Source organism: Anabas testudineus, chromosome 23 (assembly GCF_900324465.2).
Source record: "Anabas testudineus chromosome 23, fAnaTes1.2, whole genome shotgun sequence".
Classification (NCBI taxonomy): Eukaryota; Metazoa; Chordata; class Actinopteri; order Anabantiformes; family Anabantidae; genus Anabas; species Anabas testudineus.
The window spans coordinates 13,452,535-13,474,141 of NC_046631.1; the positions used below are offsets into that span (position 1 = coordinate 13,452,535).

General features: G+C 45.5%; 1 protein-coding gene across 6 annotated transcripts in view; it reads right to left on the reverse strand.

The window, feature by feature from the left end:
* Positions 1 to 137: 137 nt before the first annotated feature.
* The window catches only part of ppfia2 (PTPRF interacting protein alpha 2), a 29,263-nt gene continuing 7,793 nt past the window's right edge, over positions 138 to 21,607 (reverse strand). Inside the window, exons 5-31 of one of the 6 annotated variants that reach the window (XR_003298848.1) lie at positions 20,906 to 21,127; positions 19,832 to 19,978; positions 18,146 to 18,280; positions 17,418 to 17,501; positions 16,927 to 17,058; positions 16,779 to 16,841; positions 16,492 to 16,583; positions 15,901 to 16,033; positions 15,526 to 15,743; positions 14,565 to 14,805; positions 14,320 to 14,349; positions 14,089 to 14,219; positions 13,416 to 13,597; positions 13,236 to 13,326; positions 12,105 to 12,107; positions 10,213 to 10,294; positions 9,661 to 9,861; positions 8,227 to 8,289; positions 7,768 to 7,800; positions 7,495 to 7,670; positions 7,216 to 7,313; positions 6,935 to 7,110; positions 6,368 to 6,436; positions 5,729 to 5,885; positions 2,689 to 2,780; positions 964 to 1,174; positions 138 to 656 (exon numbers count right to left, since the gene is read on the reverse strand). Coding sequence is in view for 5 of the 6 variants with exons in the window: in XM_026361066.2 (XP_026216851.1) it covers positions 5,285 to 5,457; positions 5,729 to 5,885; positions 6,368 to 6,436; positions 6,935 to 7,110; positions 7,216 to 7,313; positions 7,495 to 7,670; positions 7,768 to 7,800; positions 8,227 to 8,289; positions 9,661 to 9,861; positions 10,213 to 10,294; positions 12,105 to 12,107; positions 13,236 to 13,326; positions 13,416 to 13,597; positions 14,089 to 14,219; positions 14,320 to 14,349; positions 14,565 to 14,805; positions 15,526 to 15,743; positions 15,901 to 16,033; positions 16,492 to 16,583; positions 16,779 to 16,841; positions 16,927 to 17,058; positions 17,418 to 17,501; positions 18,146 to 18,280; positions 19,832 to 19,978; positions 20,906 to 21,127 (3,132 nt within the window). In the remaining variant the exon portion in view is untranslated. Of the gene's footprint in view, positions 1,175 to 2,688; positions 2,781 to 4,524; positions 5,458 to 5,728; positions 5,886 to 6,367; positions 6,437 to 6,934; positions 7,111 to 7,215; positions 7,314 to 7,494; positions 7,671 to 7,767; positions 7,801 to 8,226; positions 8,290 to 9,660; positions 9,862 to 10,212; positions 10,295 to 12,104; positions 12,108 to 13,235; positions 13,327 to 13,415; positions 13,598 to 14,088; positions 14,220 to 14,319; positions 14,350 to 14,564; positions 14,806 to 15,525; positions 15,744 to 15,900; positions 16,034 to 16,491; positions 16,584 to 16,778; positions 16,842 to 16,926; positions 17,059 to 17,417; positions 17,502 to 18,145; positions 18,281 to 19,831; positions 19,979 to 20,905; positions 21,128 to 21,607 lie in introns of those variants that run through there. The other 5 variants (XM_026361070.1, XM_026361069.1, XM_026361071.1 and 2 more) reach the window with 5 other exon arrangements.

A 21,607-nucleotide genomic window follows, 5' to 3' on the forward strand; every position in this document is an offset into this window, starting at 1 on the left:
AAGATGTAAAAACAAATTAAAAGCGTTAAGACTTGTTAAGTTTGAGTTCAGATCAGAAATAACTAGAAGACAGATGACAGGGCTACACGATAAGTTACCCTGGAAACGACAGAAACAAAGAGTTAACATTTACACCAATGTAAGTCACAGCAAGCAACAGGTTTTTGTCATTAAGTCACCTCACTTCAACATGTTCATATACACTCTATGCACACAATGAGCTAAAGCAGTCTGTCTTTTAGTTATTTCCTCTGTTCTGGTAACGTAACGTGTGAAGGGTGGGGGAGAAGGCCAGCTCGGCTGAGTGTTTCTGTATCGCCTGACAACACATACAGTACAACAAGTAACAGTTCCTACGAATGACCTCTTGCTTTTTGTTCTCTGGGAGGACGTTTTGTGCAGCTTCGGAGAGCAACAGCATCTCTCGTTTCGTCCTTGGCTACTAAATAGTCCCGTTGAGTTGATGCGGTTGTATCAAAGTGCTTGTCATGTCGTTCCAGTGCGCAATTTGCATCCTCTTAAAATGCTCTGTTTGTGACCGCTAGTCCATTACAAAGGATAATGAAGTTTGTTGGTGCCAGATATGGGGGCTTGAAGTGGTTTTCAAACACCACTAGATGGCAGGTTTTCACACAACATCCAGAGTCTCTTCCTCTCTGTATGGAGCAGCACAGGTTCATCATCATAATCATAATCAGCACAATGAAAAAATAAAACCATATGTACAAAATGACCTAGGGGCTGTGGTAACATGGAGACAGGTTGAAGAGCAGCATATATTAATCTATGGTCCACTAAATGAAGTGGCAGGGACGGTTTTTTGCACAAACTCTGAATATCTTTTTATACATAGATGTGTGTATATATATTAAAAAATGGCATATTTATATTAATTTACAGATAACCTACACATCTCCTGTAGAAGAAATACACAGTACGTTATGCTTTGACAAGTTACTGTACATGTAAAAGGTAGAAATGGTGACAACGGGGCAGCCTGCAGGACAGTTTAGCACCGGCATCTGGTGCCCACATTATAGGGGAAGGAGCAGGGTGGGTGGAGTGGGTCAGAGAGGAGAGCAGGGCTTCTTGGCAGTGCTTGTTGTCAGAATGGTTTGATCCTCGGCAGGTTGGCCCGTCCAGCAGCTCCGCTAGTCTCCATTCAGAACTGGACCTGAAGGGGAGGAACACAATGACTAGGTTTCACAAGAGTCTTGAAATCTTCACAGTTGGTGACGTTTTAAAGAATTAATCTTAAATAACATTCCAAGAATGGAATCGGAGGCGCTGCTGTGTCGTGGTCATTGCAGTTCGTTGCTCTCAGGTTAAGGAAAACACGCTGATCTCTTATGTATTTGGTTGTTTCTGAAAGCGAACACAATATTTAGCACATGTACTGCTCCAGATTTCAGCCTTTTGCTCTGTGAACTTTCTGATCTTTCATCACTGCACTGTATTCTTATGTTTTCTGCTGTGTGGGAGTAGTTATAGGCTGATGAAAGCATTAGAAACAGCCTGCAGGGTGTTCCATGGGATGAGCAAATTCTTAGCAAACACAAAATTATGGTTATGAAGATGAACCTCCTCACATAAACCTGTCCCCGCTGAATCCTCCTCCCCCCTCTGCTCTTAGTTTCCTTTATCTCTCCCCTCAGCTGTCTGTATTTATTTTCCCAATACATTTATCTTGTGCTCGCCCTGCAGTCACAGCACTTTATCATTGTTATCTGTCCATTGTGCCTCTAACATCAACACTTTTCTGCCAGCTTGTAACGATACTGTTAGAAAGTGAAACTTTCTCGCCTGTTCTCACGTCCTGCTCAGTCGAGGAGGGATTATAGTAGCGTAGCTAGTGAGGACGGCTGAACTAACGTTGGTTTATAGCTGTGTTAAGTTTGGCACACTGAACCTAGCTGCTAGTCTGTAGCACTGTCACAAGTCTGATGATGATTTAAGAATATGAACAGTTATTGTTCAGCTGCAAAACACTAAACTTAATTATAGACGTTGTTAAAAGTAGTTTTCAGTTTTGGCTACGCTCAGGGGTGAAAACTGGTTCAGTCTAGTTCAGGAGCCTCGTTAATGTTTTGACTGTCTGCTCTTAAGGTTTGAATTTGGATGATCTTGTTTTCCTCGGCCTTTCATGCTAAACCATATGTCAACAGCACAGCGTTCGCTGCTGCATTAATTATGGGGGAATTTCTCAACAGTGCATCACATCAACCAAAGTAAATATTTAGGAGAAATTACAGTTTCATTACAGCCGGCAGTACAAAGACAAGAGCTGGAGAGAAAACTAGGGCGAGCTCACTTTGTAATTTGTGAAGTCTGGATAACACTTAAAAGCCTATTTTTAGAAGCCTCGAACAATCATCATCATGTAAATGAACTTTGTTAACTCATCTCTGTTGAACAAAATACACATGGAGGAGATTTCTAAAGCTTGGATGATGACTGACTCATCTTTTTCTGGCCTGACATTAAAGAGAAGGCATCAGAATGACTCGTGACTCGCTGCTCACCCTGCTGTCTCTGATCACTGGATCACAGCAGAGGCTCACCGAGCTGATAAAATGCTCATCTTGGGGAAACAATCGTCCCTCTTCTCTTTAATCCAGTATCTGTTTTATTTGCTTCTGAGGAAAGCTGCGTATTTAACAGAGCGAGAGTCTGTGTTGTGTTACATACAGCGTACAGTTTAAGGTTCTTCTCTTCCTCCTCTCAGCAGGAGTAGGTTCTCACCGTGGAGCTGTCCAGCCGCTGCACTGCAGAGGGTCCGACTGGGGGAGACAGCGAGACATAGAGACCTTTTAAAACGGAAAATGGTTGAACGTGACACATCCAACTGTTCCAGAATGAGAAGGAAACATTCCTCCACTTCGTTACCTTCCTCAGTGCCACAAGATTAGATGTCAGATGTATGAGTGAGATCACAAACAAAACACTTCAGCACAACAGAGATTACTCGTAGTGTCACCGTGGGCAAAGAAACACTCAAGGAAGTATTAGTTTTGAGTGGACACCACCAGCAATGAGCTTTGAGTGTATTGTGGACAGAGAGCAGGGAGAACAGAGGGACACACGGAGGCTGTTTCAGTGTCACTGGGAACATCTTGTTAGAAGAGAACACAGGCTAAAATCAGGGCCGTCGCATGATTTCCAGCCAGACGCCGTTTGTGTGATGTGACCTGATCGCTTCAATGTACAACTTTAAAAGATAAATTCAGCTTGTGCAACTTGGGTTTGGCTCATCCTGAAATGGCAAAAACTGATTTCAGCATTTCAGGGTTTGCTCTGGACATCTTGTCTGTATACGAGGGCCTTTATTTGCAGATCGAGTTGTGAGTTAGGATTGTGAACTTTTCCTGTCAGTAAACAAAAAAATACAAAAACTCAAATTAAATGTTGAGGAAACTTAAACTGTGCAGTGAGTAACTTATTTTCTTACTGTTGGTGCTGATCGTTACCAAGTTAACTGCTGAGATCTGGGAAAGTGGCAACGTTGCTAGAAAGAAGTCAGAGCTAGCAGTGAGACGGTCGTGCAGGTTTTAAATAAATCTCTGGTTTTTTTGTTTGTGTCTGATTTAAAACTAATCCTCGATTTACAGAAACACCTCCTGACTAGTGTTTTGAGGCTTCTTGTTTCGGATGTGGCTCAACTCTTGTCAGGAACCTGTCCTGATCGTCTGACTGCTTCTGTTTCTTGCTCTGCCAGTTTTCATTGAAGCAATGTTGCTGTGTTCTGAGATCTCATCAATTCCATTGTTATCGAGGCCAAAACCATAAAATCGGGAACCAAGTTGTCACAACCTGTAATTATCCTTAATCGACAGCCTATTTCAGCCAGTGTCCTCTTTTAACAGCAGGCGGATGAGGAATGACACAAACCATCAGTTTAAGTTCTTGAAACATCCAGGACCGGACAGGACCTATGTAAACCTCCTGATTCAGGCTAACTTACATAGCACTGCTCAGTCACCTTTTGTTTTGCTGCTCAATTTCAGTAACTTCAAGGGTTAGAACAGCAAGCATGGGTCCTACGCCATAACTTGACCCCCTAGCTTTTACCACCAGGGCTGTTAAACTATTTTGCAACTCTGCAAAACGACACCCTTGGAGTTGGATATTGGAGAGAACAGAGTAGAGAGCGAGAGAGAAGAAAGGCAAGGGCGAGAGACCACAGAGAAAAGGACAGATACAGCAAGACAGTGGTTGGCAGAGACCACGTAAAAAGGAGTCAACGGTGGGGCTTGGAAGTTTGTGAACCCTTTAGAATTTTTTCTTGTACTTCATAAATGACCTAAAATGTGATGCAAGTCCTTAAATGAGATAAATGGAAGGTGATTAAACAAATGAGACAAAATGTTTTAATGTGGAAATAAATGATCCAAAGTTAAATGTAAATATTTGTGGATGAACTGTCTTCAGTCACTAGTTGACCTTTTGCAGTTACTGGAATCGCACTGATCAGCTCTGCTCAGAGGGCTTCGAGGGATGTTTACTGGCTTCCTTCAGCATCTTCAGGTCCCTTCAGAGCCTCTCTGTAAGGTTCTGGTCAGATCTGTGGCTCAGCTATAACCATTCTGTGGTAGAAGGACTTTGGGCTGTTGTTTTGCTCTGTGTTCTGCTTCCTGTTGACCTTAAGGTCTTGGATGATTACTTTGACTTTTCCTGCACAGTTTGCTTGAACAGCTCAGATTTCAGAGGCTCCATCGTTGAGGGCAAGTCGTCCTGGTTCAGAGGCAGCAAAGCAGGCGCAGGACATGATACTGTCAGCAGCAAGTTTCAAAGATGGGAGCATTCTCCAGTACTCTTATCCATGTGACCCTGAACAAGCTTTAGAGGAGCACTACTTCTCTTTTTAAAGAGTGGGAGCTTCTTCCTTGCAGCTCTTCCATTACCGTTCAGTGTCTTTCTGATCATTAAGACCTCCTTGTTCTTGGTGTGACCTTTGTTGGTTGGGCACTCCTCCTGCCTGGTGAGCATTAGCAGCTCTTCTTTTAAGATCTCCCTCCTTTAAGCCAGGACAACTTCTACAAACCTGTGCTGTCAAGTTAAACTTTACTAGACCTCTCTTCTTTAAGTAAGACCTCCCAGACTCAAGCCTGAATTATCTATTGACTGAAACGTCTGACTCTAATTTCCCCTTTAAATCAATTGATAATCTAATATGAAGATGAGATCGTTTTCTATGGTGGGATAGTTTTGTCTCATTTGTTTAATCAGATTCTCTTCATCTAGTTTAAGGACTTGCACGAAGATCTGATCACGATTTAGGTCGTGTCTATGCAGAAATAGAAACTATTCTAAAAGGCTGACAAACCTTCAAGCGCCACTGCAGAAGAAGAGTAATACACGCAGGGCCAACAAGCCCAAAACCTTCAGTGGGGCATAGCTGACCTTGAAACCAATCCAAATACATGTCGTCAGGACTGTCATCCAGCGCCTCATAGAGCACTGCAGAGCAGCCGTCAGAGAGAACAAGAGACATGGTCACAAAACAGCAGAGAGCAGCAACTCCTGTGCTCAGCTGTGGAGCTTTAATCTACCCGTGCAGCAGGAGGATTTAACCTGGGCTTTGTTGCTGCCTTTGAAAGCAACACTGCAGAAAATGTGAAACGTCAACACAATGAATGTCCTAAAAGCCTGGAAATAGTGTTTTGAGTAAAAAGAAACACGCCAGTGTGTGTTTGATCTGTACAACTAGGGTGAAGAAGCAGGACCTCACCCTCAGGGGGCAGCCTCCGGGAGTGGCCAGATGTCGCAGTGAGACGGAAACCAGCAGGGAGCGTCTCTGCTGATCCAGGCATCATACTGATCCCGTGAACGTCTCTGGGTGGGAACTGCCTCCTCCACGATGGTCCTCGGAAGTCTTTGTCGTCACACTGACGGACAGAAAAATGTCAGTAGAGGGTAAAATGACAGGCGTTTGATTCAAAACATCTTCAATTAATTCTAAACTAGCGGCTGTTTGAACAACTCTGAGTGTCCACACACTGCTTTTGTTGTATTGTTAACATTAACTGTGAGAAGATTTACTATGAGAGCTTTGCATAGATAGAGAAACTAAATTCATCTGAACAGGATTTCAGCATGTTTAATTAGATCTGAACAAAAATGATTTTAACTGATGTATTAGCTTCATAATGTCATCACAAGCTTAACGTAGCTCAGTCGGAGACATTTGAATGAACTGTTTATGTTTCAGTGCAGCTTCACTGTCCTGGTTTACAGTAAAACTGGAATCTGTGCCCACACACTGTGTTAAACCGAAACCTCGTATAACGATGGAAACGTTGTACGTGTGGAAGCTTTGTTTGTGGCGACATTTCACCTCACAGTGGTGTGAGTGATAGTTGCTGCTCACCTCGTCCAGTCTCCTGTCGGTTCCCAGAGCCAGCAGGTTATTGTACTCTCGCTCCAGAATCTGACGTGCCTGAGGAAAGAAACACATTCAACACGTGATTTTTCACAGGGCCAGTTATTTCTAGCAGCGTGGTAACAGAGGCAGCTGACACGTTACGTTATTTTCACTGCATATCCTTTTACCCAAGTATAGATGAGATGAGCAGTGAAGATTCACAGGGCGACCTGCCAGAGTGACAGTTGGCAAATCTGCATGTTCTTACTTAGATTCCACCAGCGTTTGAAGGCTCATACCAACATACCTCTATTTTTGTACGGACGCTGGCGACAGATGATATTTCTGCTCATATTCAGCACCTTTAAATTTAGCTGTTATGATGCCAAAAAACCTAATGTGGAAAAATGTCTCCTGCTTTTCCATATTTAGTGTGGAAAACCTGTGAAGTGGTTTTCACACAGTGTAATTTAGAGGAGATGCAACATTTGAACTGGTCAAACTATAGTTATAATTCAACACATAGTGGAGAATGGACATTAGTGACATGTTGGTGTGCAGCAGCTGCACTACCTGAGTGTTTTGGGTGGGAATCTGGAGCAGCAGCGCCAGGCTGCTGTAGTCAAAGTTGTCATCCAGGGCAACCAGAGCTCCGTGCACGCCGCTCTCCAGCAGGATGTTGGCATAGTCCCTGAGGCCTATGCTCTGCACCCAGCGAATGACGCGCTCGTTACTCCACACGAGGACATCTGCAGTATTCAAACACTCCTTTATAACACATCTAATTAAATAAAGACCTCACGTTGATCTGGTTTTTCACAGAGTTGCTTTGGTTTTACTTTGCATGTACTTGCCTCTCATTTCATGCTGGCTTTGCTCCCTGCGCCTCTCCAGTTCCTTCCTGTCATAGTTGAGCTTCTTCAGACACATAATTCCATACTGTAAACTTGTTCTGGAAGAAAAGAGCACAGTCATGTGATGAAGAGTAAAACCCACAGCCAACATTAAATATCTGACAGGATTTCACTTTACTGTCGTCTGTGTGTCATTATTGTTCCTCTCTGCAGTCAGTGACCAGAAGTCAGATGAGGTGAGGTGAGGTGAGGTGAGGTGAGGTGAGGTGAGTCTGGTACCTGTGGAAGCTGTCAACCATTTTGAGGTGCACCCTCAGGTCCTTCTTGGTGAGGTGGTCCAGCATGCGGGCGTCCACCAGGCACTCCATGAAGTAGCTGCGGTACTGAGGTAGTCCTAGACTGGGCAGCCACTCATTCCCTATCCACTCATGGTTCATGTCACCATAAGCTAAAGTCTGAGAAAAGAACTCAGATTAGTCAGATTGTAGATTAAGATGTTACAACCTTTAGTGGATGAAAACCAAATAAAACTGCAGCAGCAGAGTCACTTACCTGTGCCCAGCTCCCCTCTTCAGAATCTGACTTCTGAATGAAACACAAGGAAAAAACAAATCAGTAACCTTTGAGAGAAAAGATCACGTGATAATAGAGAAATTAAACGATATGCAAAGTAGCTTCTGTTGCTCAGAGTGTTTAACTGAAGAGCTCCTACATTTAAAACGTCTTCTTCCTCTGCTACATGTTCAGAAACCTTGAACTAACTGAAGGAAGCTTTAAAGACTAATGGGATAAAATACTGCTTCATAGCTAACGTGTGGACCTGAAGAAGCTAAATTGAAAGGAATCATTCTAGACGTCTGCTGTGTGACCTGGACGTATATAGAGCTGTATATGAGTGAGGGACGGCCTCCTAACCTGGTTCACAGTCCAGAAAACGGGTCAACTGACTCAAACACACACGACTGACAGAGAAAGAGAAGGGTGGGGGTGAAAGGACACGAGGAGACTGACCGTTTTGGAAGGGGCTGCCAGCGTCTCCATCTCCTCATGGGTCACCCAAACATTGCCTGACGGCTGCAAAGGGCAAAGCCCGAGAGACAGAGCAGCAGCAGGGTTGGTAGTAGAGGTCCGGTAGGAGGGGCAAGCAGTGTTAAAGAAGAAGAGCAGCACCACTGTAAGCCAATAGTGTTATAGCATCACAGTCAGATGATGAACTGGCCCCGCACCCGACAGGGGTCAAAGGGCATATGCAAAGGACAAAAAACACAAACAGTACGGCACAGAAACATCCCATCTCCAGCATGTGGTACAGAGGTAACAGATAACAGACATGCACAAGGAAGACTGAATCAATTAGTCCAATTAACCCCAGCACACATTAACCCCACGTTACTGACCCCTCTCCACAGGGTCGGTGCACATCAGAGGCCGTCAGCACACAGTGGGTGGACACTGTGTTATTGAGGTGGAGACATTAATTGAATGATCTAAACGATCTGCACTGATGCACCAGAAGTAACTGAGCAATTCATTCAGTTCTGCTGCGTCACTGTAGCAGCTGAATCTCCGTTAGGGCCACAAGGCTCCACCTCACTGCATGTTTAACACAGATCCAATTTTAATAGCGGAGGCAAAATGACAGATTCTTCCGTCTCTCTCAATTTTCTGCTCGACACACGCGTCCAGCTGCATTTACGAGATCAATTAACCCCCAGTCTGTTAAATGTGTGACAACAGGCAGGACGCCCGTCGCAGTTGGGGGAGTTTCTGACTGGACGTGCGGCGTCGCATGTTCTTTAAATGAAAATTTCATGAGGTGTGGAACAGAGGGTGACGTACGGGGGGGTTCATGGGTGATGGTGAAAACATTTCACAATAGGAGAGGACAGAAAACTGCGAGAGCTCCAGCATGCACACGTTTATACAACAGCTCCTCGTATCTGTACGATCTGACTGTTTGTGTGTCATCAGTACAAAGCATCATAGTGTTTGCTCGAGATGTGTGAACATCAGAGACCACATGTAATTACCATGACAACAGGCAGCTACTGCCTCCCACTGTATTAATACCTCAGGTAGCACAAAGACTAAAGAGACCTGAGGATATAGAAACATGTTAACGTCCTAACAGCTCAGTTTGTGTATCATTTACCCGCCCACACACGTTGTGCACGTACACAGAGAACATGGAGTCGTACAAACATTTGTCAGAGGTGATTTAGGGACTGCTCTCAGGATAGTAGAACAGGTCCACGATCAGTCATCATTCTGTCTGGACTATATGAAGCTGGAACCAGTAGCGTCTTGGCTTGTTGGTAAGGTTCATAAAACCACAAATGGGTCCTTCTAAATTTTGGTGTCGAGCTCCAGATGAGTTCTGCATCATCATAAATGTTTGTACAAACACAATAATGTCCCTGCTCCACACTTTTCTGTGTAACTCACGGTTCTGGTGGTGGGTGGGGCAGAGGGGCTGGTCAGGGACACCATTTCCTGGATGGCCAGGCGAAGTTTGAGCCGGTGCAGAGGGTTACTGATGCCGATCTCCCTCTGGATCTCGGTGTCAGACAGGGCCGACATGATGGCTCCACTCTTCACGTTGGCACGGCACGCCGCCACGTACCAGGCGGGCATTCCCAACCACAGCTGGATCACACCAGGTAGGGGGGTGGGGGAGGTGGTGTTGAAGGAAAATGAGATTGAAATCAGAACTTGTAGAACCTTCACCAAACAACAGGGGGCAGTAGTGTTTCTGTGTTTTCCTGTGTGTTGTGTTCAGTCGCTGTAAAAACATCTGGCACAAGTGATTCACTGATGATTCATCACAAATTAAGTTTAATCAGAGTTATGATCAGTGCTTTAAATATTAATTATACTTCTCATCACTGGATTTAATAAACTGCTCTTAAACTAAGGAGACAGCTGACAGGAAGTGAAACCGAGTTTGTGCTGGTTCAGTGTTTTCGAGCCGAGTAGAACTGAATAATGTTTGTTTACCTCGAGCCAGGCTACAACCGTGGGGCCGTCCCACTGAGCGAAAGGTAAACCCTTTCTCCTGGCCTCCTCCAGTAGCTCGTGTCTGAGGGTGGGGGCAGAGGACACAGCGTATGAGCACGTGGACTCGTTCATCACCATAAACACACATTTCCTCACTCTGTAACAACCACTGCCTCTTAAACACACACACTCTGCAGTAACAGTGTCCCTGTGTGTGTCTGTGTATTGTACACGAGGAGAGTACTCGTACACGTTTTATCTCCCAGTGCAGCCACGAGTGCTGAAAAGGGCAACGTCTTCTTCATCTCTGAGCTGCCAGAGAGCGGAGACGACACCACACGACAGTAGCTACACTCAGCGACACACACACTTTGTATTACTAAACACACGGGGGCCATTCACCGACTACATTCAGCCCCAAACCCCCGATCCTGACAACAAGCTGCGTTTCATACACCTACCGTTGTTCTAGTTTACTGAAATCTATCATCAGTCTCTCTGTTTTGCAGCCAACACAGTTTCATTTAGAAAGTGTCTAAATGTGAATTTGAAGGGATTCAGTGGGAGTTAAAGCCGCCCTGTGGTCACTCAGACTTGTTCTATAAATCCTTGAACATGGTCAAAATATTCCTCAGCAGTATTTAGGATTTCTCCACCAACCACAGGCTGTGGAAACACTGTACATCCCCATACTGTGCAGCACTGTACAGTCTGCACCTGGAAGGCTGCAGTACCTGCTCAGTGAAGCTGGACACTGCATTGCTAATCTAAGCACAACTGGCCGGCTCATCCCAGTCCAGCGCCTCCGAATTTATTGTGCTGACAGAGATTTTTGTTGCTGCAGGGTGTTTTTTAAAAACCACATTTTCTCGGCTCCACGTTTTTGTTGTTTAGCAGCTGTTGTAGTGTCGTGTGATCTGGGACGGCTGACCGCCAGTTTGAGAGCTCCACCCACTCATTGCGATGTAAATTCCCCCTTATTGACAGGGGGCAGCAAATAGATAGTCGCGGTCCATCGGGCACAGAGAGGTTTTATTGTGCCGGATGCTCCCACATTATGTGAGACACAGAGAACTGATAACAGCCTAAAAATGCCTGATGAACAAGGGACCAAGAACACACTGGTACTCACACCCACACACACAAGACGACACGGCTCTTATTCTACTTCAACACATCTCATAACAAAAAGCTCAGATCAACAACCCATTCCCTGAGTGTGTTGTCAAAGAACTTGACAAATGGAAAGTGTGTGCTTAGTAATAAAAATGATGCTGAAGGCCTCAGTGCAGTGAAAGAGGCTTAAAACACAGAGAACATGGCAAACAGAAGGAAATGTGTTCATCCAAACACAACCAGGTACATTCACTGTCTTATCTATCCAGCACATGGGGGAGATAGCTCATGTTTTATGTTCAGGTCACGTCTAATGCATGGAGAAATACATCCACTGAACATAGCTAGGCAAAGGGAAGTAAGGAAAACAGTTATGACAAATCATACAAACGAAAAGAACATTTGACATCCCCATAACCAGAAACTCCAGCTGGTTATTTCACACAAAGAGAGAGAGACACATATAAGGAGAGGAAGACATTCCAGGAAGAAAAGGTGGGCCCCAGTTTTAGCGGCGGCACATTCTCTGTCCAGCCATGGATGCAGCTGCCATTGAACTGTAAAAAGGGGGGGTAAGAAACGTCTTCAGATGGTAAATGAAAAAAGAAAGAAAGCAATGGCGTCGTTAACAGCCATGAAGGATAGAGAGATAAATAGATAAGATGTCAGCGTTGGCACTGGTCGTTCAGGAGAGGACGGATGGCGGACAGACAGGAGAGGTGGCAGACAGACAATGGTCATATCCAGGAGGTCAGTTATACATCCTCACAACTTACCCGCTTTGTTAGAGTCAGAGGGTGATGAGAGGGAGAGGAAGGGGGGAGAGAGGAGAGAGTCAGAGAGCAAAGAAGAGAGAGAGAGAGAGAGCGACGGGGGAGACAAAAGTACACAAATGAGTTAATAGGCAGTTAACGATACGGCTTAGAACAAAAACGCATCCACACACACACACACACCTCACGATGGAGGACATTCGTCTACAGGAGCATCTGAAGACCAGTCATTAAATGTTGTCTTCTAAAATGCAGTCCTGATCACATCTCGTGCAGCAGAGGAAATGAGAAATGCACTGAAACACAGCAAGACCCCCTCCACGGCCTCACATTCAGATGCTCAGTTACATTCAGATACCGCTCGTTACCTCTTGAAGAAAACAAAGCAAAGAACAGAAACACTACACCCACAATGAGACCACGGCAGGACGGATCGATCAAGATGCTGAAATGGAAATAGTGCAGGCAGCTTAATGGCATGCAGCGTGGAGGAGGCACCAAGATGCAAGGTGGTGGCGTGGCCTTAATCCTGGACACTGCTATGGAGAAGTCGGTGCAGTGGAAGAGAAACAACACGTTTGTCAACATACAACGAACAAAACTCTCTACTGACCAACTGCATGGGAGGCAAAGTTAGTCATCATGACAACTCGATGTGCACTTCGAGCAAATGACATTCATCATTTGGCACTGGGGCATGGCAAATGCACGCACACGCACACGCACACACGCACACGGACATTCGGCAACACTGGCGTTCCCCCCGGGTCCTGGAGGGCAGGATCTGACTGTGAGTGTTATCTACGGCTGCTGTGTTGGGGAAGTCGTCTCTAGATTCCAAATTTTCAAAGTCCTTTTGAGAGATGAATTGTTTTTTCAAGCAGAATCAATAATCTGACTCTGGCTCTGTCTCCGAATGCAGCGGAGGCTAATCTCTGCTCCTGGATGCTGATCCAGCCTCTGCTTTCTATCGATTCTCAGCTCGGGTTGTGGCATTAGGTTTACAGGAGGAGAGTTATAGGTAAATATGGGAGGTGTAGGCTATTACTACTGTCTGTGTACAGCTGTGTCTGACTGCGGCCATGTGTTCGACCTAATGTTGTCGGGGTCAGATCTCTGTTCTGTGAAGCTTACTTCTTTTTCAACCTGCGGTCCTTCTCCGCCTGAGTTCCCAGCTTGCCCACGCCCATGTCCTGGCCCGCCATGTCTGCGTCCATCATGGTTGCTGATGAGAGAACGCAGCATGTCAGTGCTCCTGCATCAATAAAGCAGGTTAAACGCGGCACGTCCAGAACCGCTCCGAGCACCACTCACCCTGTGGATCGACCATGACGTGTCGGTGTGCCAGGTGTGCCAGTCGGCCCTTCTCCTTCTTGCCAAACAGACGTCCGATCGAGGATTTGATGCCCTTCTTCTTCGGCTGTTTATGCAGGGAGTCCTGGCTGCTGGCTACGCTGCTCAGGGCGCTGGCCTCGGCCTCCAGAGAGGACACGATCCTGAGGACAACAACACACATACTTTAAACTCAGTGTTTATTTCACACTTGTCATTTGTCAGCTGACTTTCTTTGCTCTTACTTTTCAAGTACAAGTGGAAAACATCTCTCCTGCTACGCTTTGAGGGTGATTTATATTTGCTAATTTCAGAGCTTCATCTTATCTAATATCCCGACTCAAACCTCTGCTTTAAGTGTGATAAAGTACCCAGATTATCTCCAGAGGGCTGAACATTATGCACGGTAAAATTGCAGCTAAATTGGAAGCTTTCAGGAGGCAGTAAACCATCCAAAGTAAGAACAGGCAGAGCTGAGATGACTCCAACATCCGAAAATCAGTACATCAGCAGCATTTGCCAGCAAGATGCAAAGAAATCCCTGAGGAGAAGTACATTCAAATATCAACTTAATGGGAGTGGAGCATTCAGCACGAACTGAAGATGTCGGCTTCTCTCGACTAGCAGAAGAAGTGTTTGCACAGCTGACACCCACCCCCGTGCGTCATTGTGCGAGGAGGCCGGCAGTGTGTGTGTCATTCGGATGGTGCGCGGCGTTGGAGGGGGCGACGTCTCACACTTTATGGTGGCCTTGTCCTCGCGGCCGTCCTCGTCCACCGCTGCAATCTGAGAGACGAGGGCCAAAGAACAGGACGTTAGAAGTGACCCTCAGATTCTAATGAATCACTATTTATCCAGGGGAGGACGTTTGAAATCTGTCGTGTACCTTTCGTCTGTGTTTCCTCAGATCACTGGGCTGTAGGGAGGAAAAAGAAAAGACAACATTCACTAAATATCAAGACTTGTATCAACTCACAGACGAGGACAAAGATGAACTGGTATCAAATTCTATATGGGTATTTTTAGCAGCGTCAGCGTTTTGAGACAGGTACAATAAACCATCTGTCTCTTCTTCTTCTTCTACTCTCTTTTAATGCAAAGGCTGCTTTGGACATACAGTACACAACTTACCAGTGTCATGACCCCCATACGCTCCATGTCTCGGGCGGGGCTTCTTGGATCAAGTTTAGGGGTGGAGTGTCCGCTGGGTGGGGAGGAGGAGGCCAGAGAGGAGGCGGTGGCTGAGGCAGTGATAGAGGCTCCGTGGTGGTGCATTCGGGCCAGGTTGAGCCCCTCCAGGCTGACGCTGGCCACCCGATTCTCAATCTCCTCCGCCCGGAGCTCCGTCGACTCCTTCTCCTCCTGTATCAACCTGTGAAGAGGCGAGAGGAGCAGACAGGAGGGAGACGGTGTCGAGGCTGCTTGTTGACATAATGTTGTTGTGAATATTTAGCAGTGATCCGACCGAGCTCACTTAAAAACAGCCGGATTAGCTTTAAGACAAGTTCAATCCCTGTGTCACCACAACAGTTTCGCCTCATCTGCAGCTGTATTTACAGCAGGATTTCTGGAGATTTGCATAACTTATTCCATTAAATACCTACAACATAAGGGAAACTAATTAAAACTGAGGAGATAAAAGTCTAAAAGTCCGGTCAGAGTCTGACTAACTGTAATTAGATCAACTCCTCGGATTCATGGTCACTATCTGCCACCTGATTTAAAAGAGGCTTTAAAGAATTGTGGCTACGTCGGTGTCTACTGATGAGGACGTCAATTAGCCACAACCACGGGAAGAAGCCATGAAATAAAGCTGTGAAGTTGTGCCTGGGGTTAGGAATACTTATCAAGAGGATAATTACAGCATTAACAAGAAGGAGCCAGATCTCATTTCCTAAACACTGAGTGCAACAGGAGCAGCATCTACTGGTGCAGCAGAGAAGAAATCTGACTGATAAGAATGTCCACAATGCTTGAGTCTATCATTTAATACTAAAAATAGAGATTTGGGGAGAAATCCTAATGTGTGTGTGAATCAGGACATCGTTTCTAACTGGTGGTTAGAAACTAGATGCTGGTGTGTGTCAGGTACCGAATCTCCTTGTTTATGGCGTCCAGCTGCTCCTGCAGCATCATGGCCAGGGTTTGTGCGTCGGAGTGGCCGCTGGGCGAGAGCAGGTCCATGGAGCTAAACAACGTTTCCCTGTCGTCATCATCGATGTCCGACATCTCCGTGTCGCTCTCAAAGTGGTGGCCTCCCAGAACCCCGAGCTGCTGTGTGCGCCACTCGTGTTCCCCCAGAGATTTCGCCTGTACAGATACATAGAGCAGACTGTATGTTACAACCTCCAAACTAAAACACGTAAACCAGTCCTCAGAAGAGTGAAAGCAGCTTCTTCAGAACTCCCAAGAGGAAAAGGAAGAGGAACAGTTAATGTTGTCATCTCACAGTTCATACGTGCCTCACCTTGGTTTCACGCAGACCTACCCGCCCTCTCCTCGGCCGGCGGATGACCTTGGCTGAGCGGTAATGGTCCGACTGGGTTTCAGCCAAAGATCCCAGAGAGAATCGAAGCTCTGCTGATGTGTCCAGATGAGACCTGAGACGCAACATTTATCAGTGATGCATCAGCTAAAGTTACGAACGGCTTCACTTAAACATGTTCTCAACTACAGAAGATTCAGATACTCCGAACCATTTGTACTAATCCTGCACTAAAATCTTGGGTTTGAGTAGCTCAAGCGAACCCAATAGTCACAGTGATACGGTGTACGGTGTCACAGGACACAAACAGGAAATATCCAAGAATAGAAACAGAGAGTTCTGTGAGTCTTTTAGTTTCAGCAGTGACAAATAATAAAACAGAAATGCTCTCTGTCATCCTGTGCATTTTATCACACACTCACTTAGTAAAGATCAGTTATATTAGTTTGGATCCATTTCTGTATTCAGTTAATAAGTTTAAAGTTCTGTGAACACAGCAGTTTGAACTCATCTCAGGGTTAATTATGAAAATGTTGTGTCTAGTAAAAACCCTCGTAGGCCGAGCCGTCCTACCTTGACAGGGTAGGTTCTGTGAGGGATCCTGCCCTCAGTCTGAACTGGTCGAGCTCCGATCTCAGTTTCTCGATCTCCTCTGCCAGCTGTGACTGCACAAAACCATTTGACAACATGTCATTAAAACGACCAAAGAACGTCGACCCCACTGAGGTCTGACGTCTAGTGTTTATGAAATCATCATCAATATTCTCCCCGATGCAAGAAACTCATGAATATTCAACAGCGGTTTAGAAAAACAAAACTTTACTTTAAAAAAATATAATCATCATTTCTCTGCAACCTACTTTTTCTTGGATCGACTCTTCATACTGTTTCCTGTAACCTTCGGAGTCTTGGATTAACAAATTCTGCAAATAGAAGAAAAAAGGAGCGAGTGAGGAAATAACTCGTGGAACCACTGGTCAGAAATGATGCTGATGGATTTCCTGTAACCTTCTCCTCCAGCGCTGCCATCCTCTCCTTCAGGTGAAGCTGGAGACGCTCGTTGGACTCGGTGAGGAGTCTGTCCACTGTGTCTGAGAGTCGTTTGTTGTGCTCTTCATTCATCTTCTCTCTCTGTCGAGCCTGAAGGGTTAAAGGTTAAAGTGTGAGCAGCCTATCAACGTGTTGTTGTTGTTGCAGTTGTTTAACTACGAGCAAGCTGCTGTAAAATGTAGTTCAACTGCTTTTAGTTCACTACTCCCCAACACTGCCTGCTGGGTTTGGTCTATCGAGGGAGGGAGGACAGCAGCAATACTCTTCAAGCATTTTGGGAGTTGAAATTTGTGAGTTTGAAAATGATATTTATGACATATGAGCTTGAATTTCTCATTGTAAACACTTTTTTTATCAGTGTGTTAGACAGTGACTTCATGTTGTCATGCTCATGCAGGAGTGGCTGCCTGGTCAACGTCGCCTGGCACGACGCCTCAGCTGTGACTCACCCGTAGCAGTTCCTGGTTCTTCTCCTCCAGCTGGCATTCCAAGTGCCTCATTCGCTCCTCGATGCTCCCGTGACGCTCCTCCGCCTACAGATGGATCACAGCAGAGACAGGACAAAAGAGGGCACAATGATCCGCGAGTGTGACAGCCTGAAAGGGGCGACAAAGAAAAGCAGTGGCGACGACACAAGCCAAAGCCCCTACCCCAAACTCAAAGATGGATATCTATTGGTTTGAAGCATAACTGGAGAGAGAGCTGCTTGAAACAAAGAGTGACAAGAAGAAAGATGGAGAACGAGGCCACCAAAGGACAGAATGACAGACGAAGAGAGCTGCTCCAGCACTGCCAAGTATGAGCTCCAGCCATAAGAGCCATGCAGCTGTCCTGTGGTGGTAGAACAGCCAGAGCAGACTCCCAGTCAACACGCTCGCCACAAAACACTAACAAGAGAAATGAATGAAATCTGCTGTCTACAGGAGTTGGCAGTAGCTGTGATGCCCTGTGGGACTACCTTCCTAAGAATGGAGTTCATGTCTTGGAGTTTAGCTTCCATAACAAAGTGATAATCATCAGGGGAGGAAGAGGAGCTGGAGTCAGACTACGTGGCCGAGGAAGAGGAGAGGGACATGTTGAAACGTCATGACATGACACCACGTGCACACTTACACATAGGTATAGAATAATCGAGACACGAGGGCATCTGTCACAGCGCGTGTGGGCGTCTTCCTACCTTGGTGAGGGCCGCTATCCTCTGAGCCAGTTCGGCCTCTACCTCCGGCAGCGTCTCAGCCTTCCTCATGGTCTGCTGGAGCTTCTGCTCTGCGAGCTCTAACCTCTCCTGTAGCTGCCTGTTCTTCTCCTCCATCTGCACAGACACACAGCACAGACAGCAGCTTTAGTTCTTAGTCAATCATGGGATTTATCACTGTTGTCACATTAACACTGTGGTTCAAATAAACTCCAAACAAACGTCCTGTCAAAATAAAAGCTCAACAGAAAACACAGGAGTCATAGCTGTATCTTAATTTCATACTACACAGCTAAACACAAGCATAAACCATAAACCATAGGATTAAGATTACTATTACTCTAATATTATTAAAACAGGAAATCAAATTGTTTTTATCTTCTGTAAAAATAAACCTGGAGCATTTTAACTAAAGTATCTTGGAGGAATCTTTCTAAAATATAATTAGAAAATATTGTGGTCTGGAGCCTTTTTGTTCCTCTTCGTGCTGTGAGTGGGATTTTCTTCCTTTTAATGTCAGCAGAGCATCATCGCCTGGTAGAAAATAGACGGAGGACTGGCTACTGGAAGCTCTGGCAGTGCGCCTCAGCCCTTCTTTAAAATAGCACCATAACACAAAGCCAGAATAGCAGAAGCTCTGCACTCGCCTAGACTGACAGTGGCAACTTTTACTCAGCAGATACTGATAATTGCCCTAATTAGTCATTCAGATGCTGTACTTCTCATTATAAAGACAGAATCCAACCCAACATTCAGTAAAACCGCCACCCTGTGATTTGTGTTTCTCCTGCTCTTGCTCTGGATCAGTTTTGAGGCTCTTTTCTTCAGGGGGCTGCTTCGGCAGCCTCTGCCATCAGTGACAGATGCTCTGCTCCCTGAAGCTCCAGACCTGGCAGCTCAATATGCAAAAATAAGACCGAGGTGGGTCCAGAGCGGCATCGTGTTGTGTCAGTGATATTTTCTGCCTGAACCTCATCATCATCCCACCAGTGTTTGAGAGAGGACACTGGTTCAGGTGTCTCCTCCATCCTTTCTTGTTTGCTTTTTCACCATCTCTCTGTACCAGCAGCCAAGCCGACCCCCCCCGATCAGCTCCTCTTCAAACATCAGGGCTCAGCCGCACAGCAGTGGCTAAACTCGTGTTTGTGTCAAACCTAAAAGACTTTAGAGATTTCTGAATGTTTCCAGGGGGGGTTCTGTTTGTTTTAGTAGAGGTTAGTTCTGTTTAGTTATTCAGAACTAGCAGATACCAGCAAACGTGAAAAGGTGACACTGAAAATAAATCTTGCAGATACTTCTCTCTGTGTCTCAGCTACTGTTTGCAGCAGCCATCATGTTCTTGTGTCTCTTGTGACATTCTTCTCTCTTTCCAGGGCTCAGCTGGTGTTCAGGCCTGTGCTGTCACTCAGTCAGTCCTCCCCAGCAGTAATTTCCTCTGACATTATCTGACCCAAAGTCAAGAGGTTTCATCATTGCCGAACCTCTAAAGCCGTCCGTTAATTGACAGGAACTATTCTCTTTTACACAACCAGCTGCATGCATGGAGAGATATTTCCTGAATCGTGTCACACTGTGTGAATGTTCTATTTCAGCTGCCACCTGGACCCAAAAACATTCACCAAGGGCAAATCCAAAAACTCGAAATAAAAGTGGCCTCATGTTACGGACCTGTCTGAGGAAGGCCTCCTTGTTGGCCAGCTCGTTCTCCAGTTTGTCGTTGATGTCATGCAGAGACGTGGACTCGCGTTGGGCACTCAGGTAGCGTTTCTCCAGCGTGACGATCCGTTCCTCCATGTCCTCCTTCTGACACATGGCCTGTGCAGACACACACAAAGAGAGACCACAGTGAGAGCAGGACAAACAAAACAGACCAGTGTTACAACTGATCCTCCTAAATCTAGAAAAGAGGGGTAAATGTGTCTTCCAAAACACTTGAAGTGAAATCATCTGCAGCTATAAGGGTTTCAAGCATCAGCATCTACACAGGCTTGATTTATCATTTCATTATGAAACGTGAACTTTAATTACGGCAGAAGTGTCAGTTATCATTACAAGCACACAAAATGTTCTGGAGATCAGGAAGTTCAAAAGACAGCAAGAAGCAGCCGCTGCCCCTCATGACATCAACGTTACAGTATCTCTGAAGCTGAAGAGTTCATTTCCTGCAAACACCACACGAAAGCTAGCAGTTATACAGAGAGAGAGGAATAAACTGCAGCTCACGGAGGAGGATAATAACACATGTTCTCCAGGCCTACGTCGTTAGCAATCAATAGCAATTTTAGCAGAGAGCTTTGGAGGATCAGCTTAAATTCATACCACCTACATCTGCTCACATAGATACATCATATATTGAATGGTCATAACTGTCATTTTAGGACAAGCATTCTCATCTACTGCCCAGTTTTTGTTTCACGTGTCAACACTCGATGCTGCAGCAGTTTAAGAAATGACCAGAGTCAGTTGTTGGTTTTGTTTGGAGCTTTTCGTGGCATTATACACCGTCTCTATGGGATTATCTTGCTTGTGCATTATTGTTTGACCCTGGGAAAGACATGTAGCAATAGTTCTAAAAGCTTTTATAGTCAGTGTGTGTGGATACGGTTATAAAGAGGGAGGGAACGTGACGCTAATACGAGCTTTTTTTAGACCACTGCCTTCTTTGATGTCTCTTTTATAACTGGTATTCCACTGCAGTGTGTGTGTGTGTGTGTGTGTGTGTGTGTGTGTGTGTGTCGTAACCTCTTTGATATCCCTCTGGTACTTGTTGTTCATCTCCTCCGACTTGATGAGGTCCTTGCGAGCCGTTTCCAGCTCCTGCTCCACCTCAGAGACCCGGGAGGAGAGCGAGGACATGCGCTCCTTCATCTGGGCCAGCTCGTAGTTCTGCTTCTCCAGCAGGTCCTGCAGCTCCACCACCTGGCTCGCCTCGTGGGCCGACTCCAGAGAGCCGTTGGACAGACGCTGAGGGTGGAACGAGCAAAGGAGGACTAGTACGAAAGAAGCAGCTCAACAGGTCTGAGACTCCACATCATCTTTATACAAATGTTTTAACTTCACCAGCACTGAAAGGTAAAATTATTGGAAGTAATCTATTACTGACGTTTGGGTTGTGAAAGCAGGAAAATACAAAACATTATCTAGATTGCAAATGAAGCAGATGGTATATTTTCTGATTTCTATCTTACTGCTGTGTACTGAAGTGGGCCTTGAGAAATCAGTCCCGCTCCCACTTCAGATCCAATTTCTCCTTTTGAGCGTTGCACACATTAGCACTCTAATAAATTCAAGTTCAGGAGTTCAATGCTTCAGCTCTTCTCCTGCTTTGATTTTAAATGGTGACAAAGACTGGGTGACTGAGAATCACTCCAGACTCCACTGAAGAAATTGCTTTGACGCTTACATTGGTAACATGATTAGGTGGAAGTTCTCACGATGTGCAGC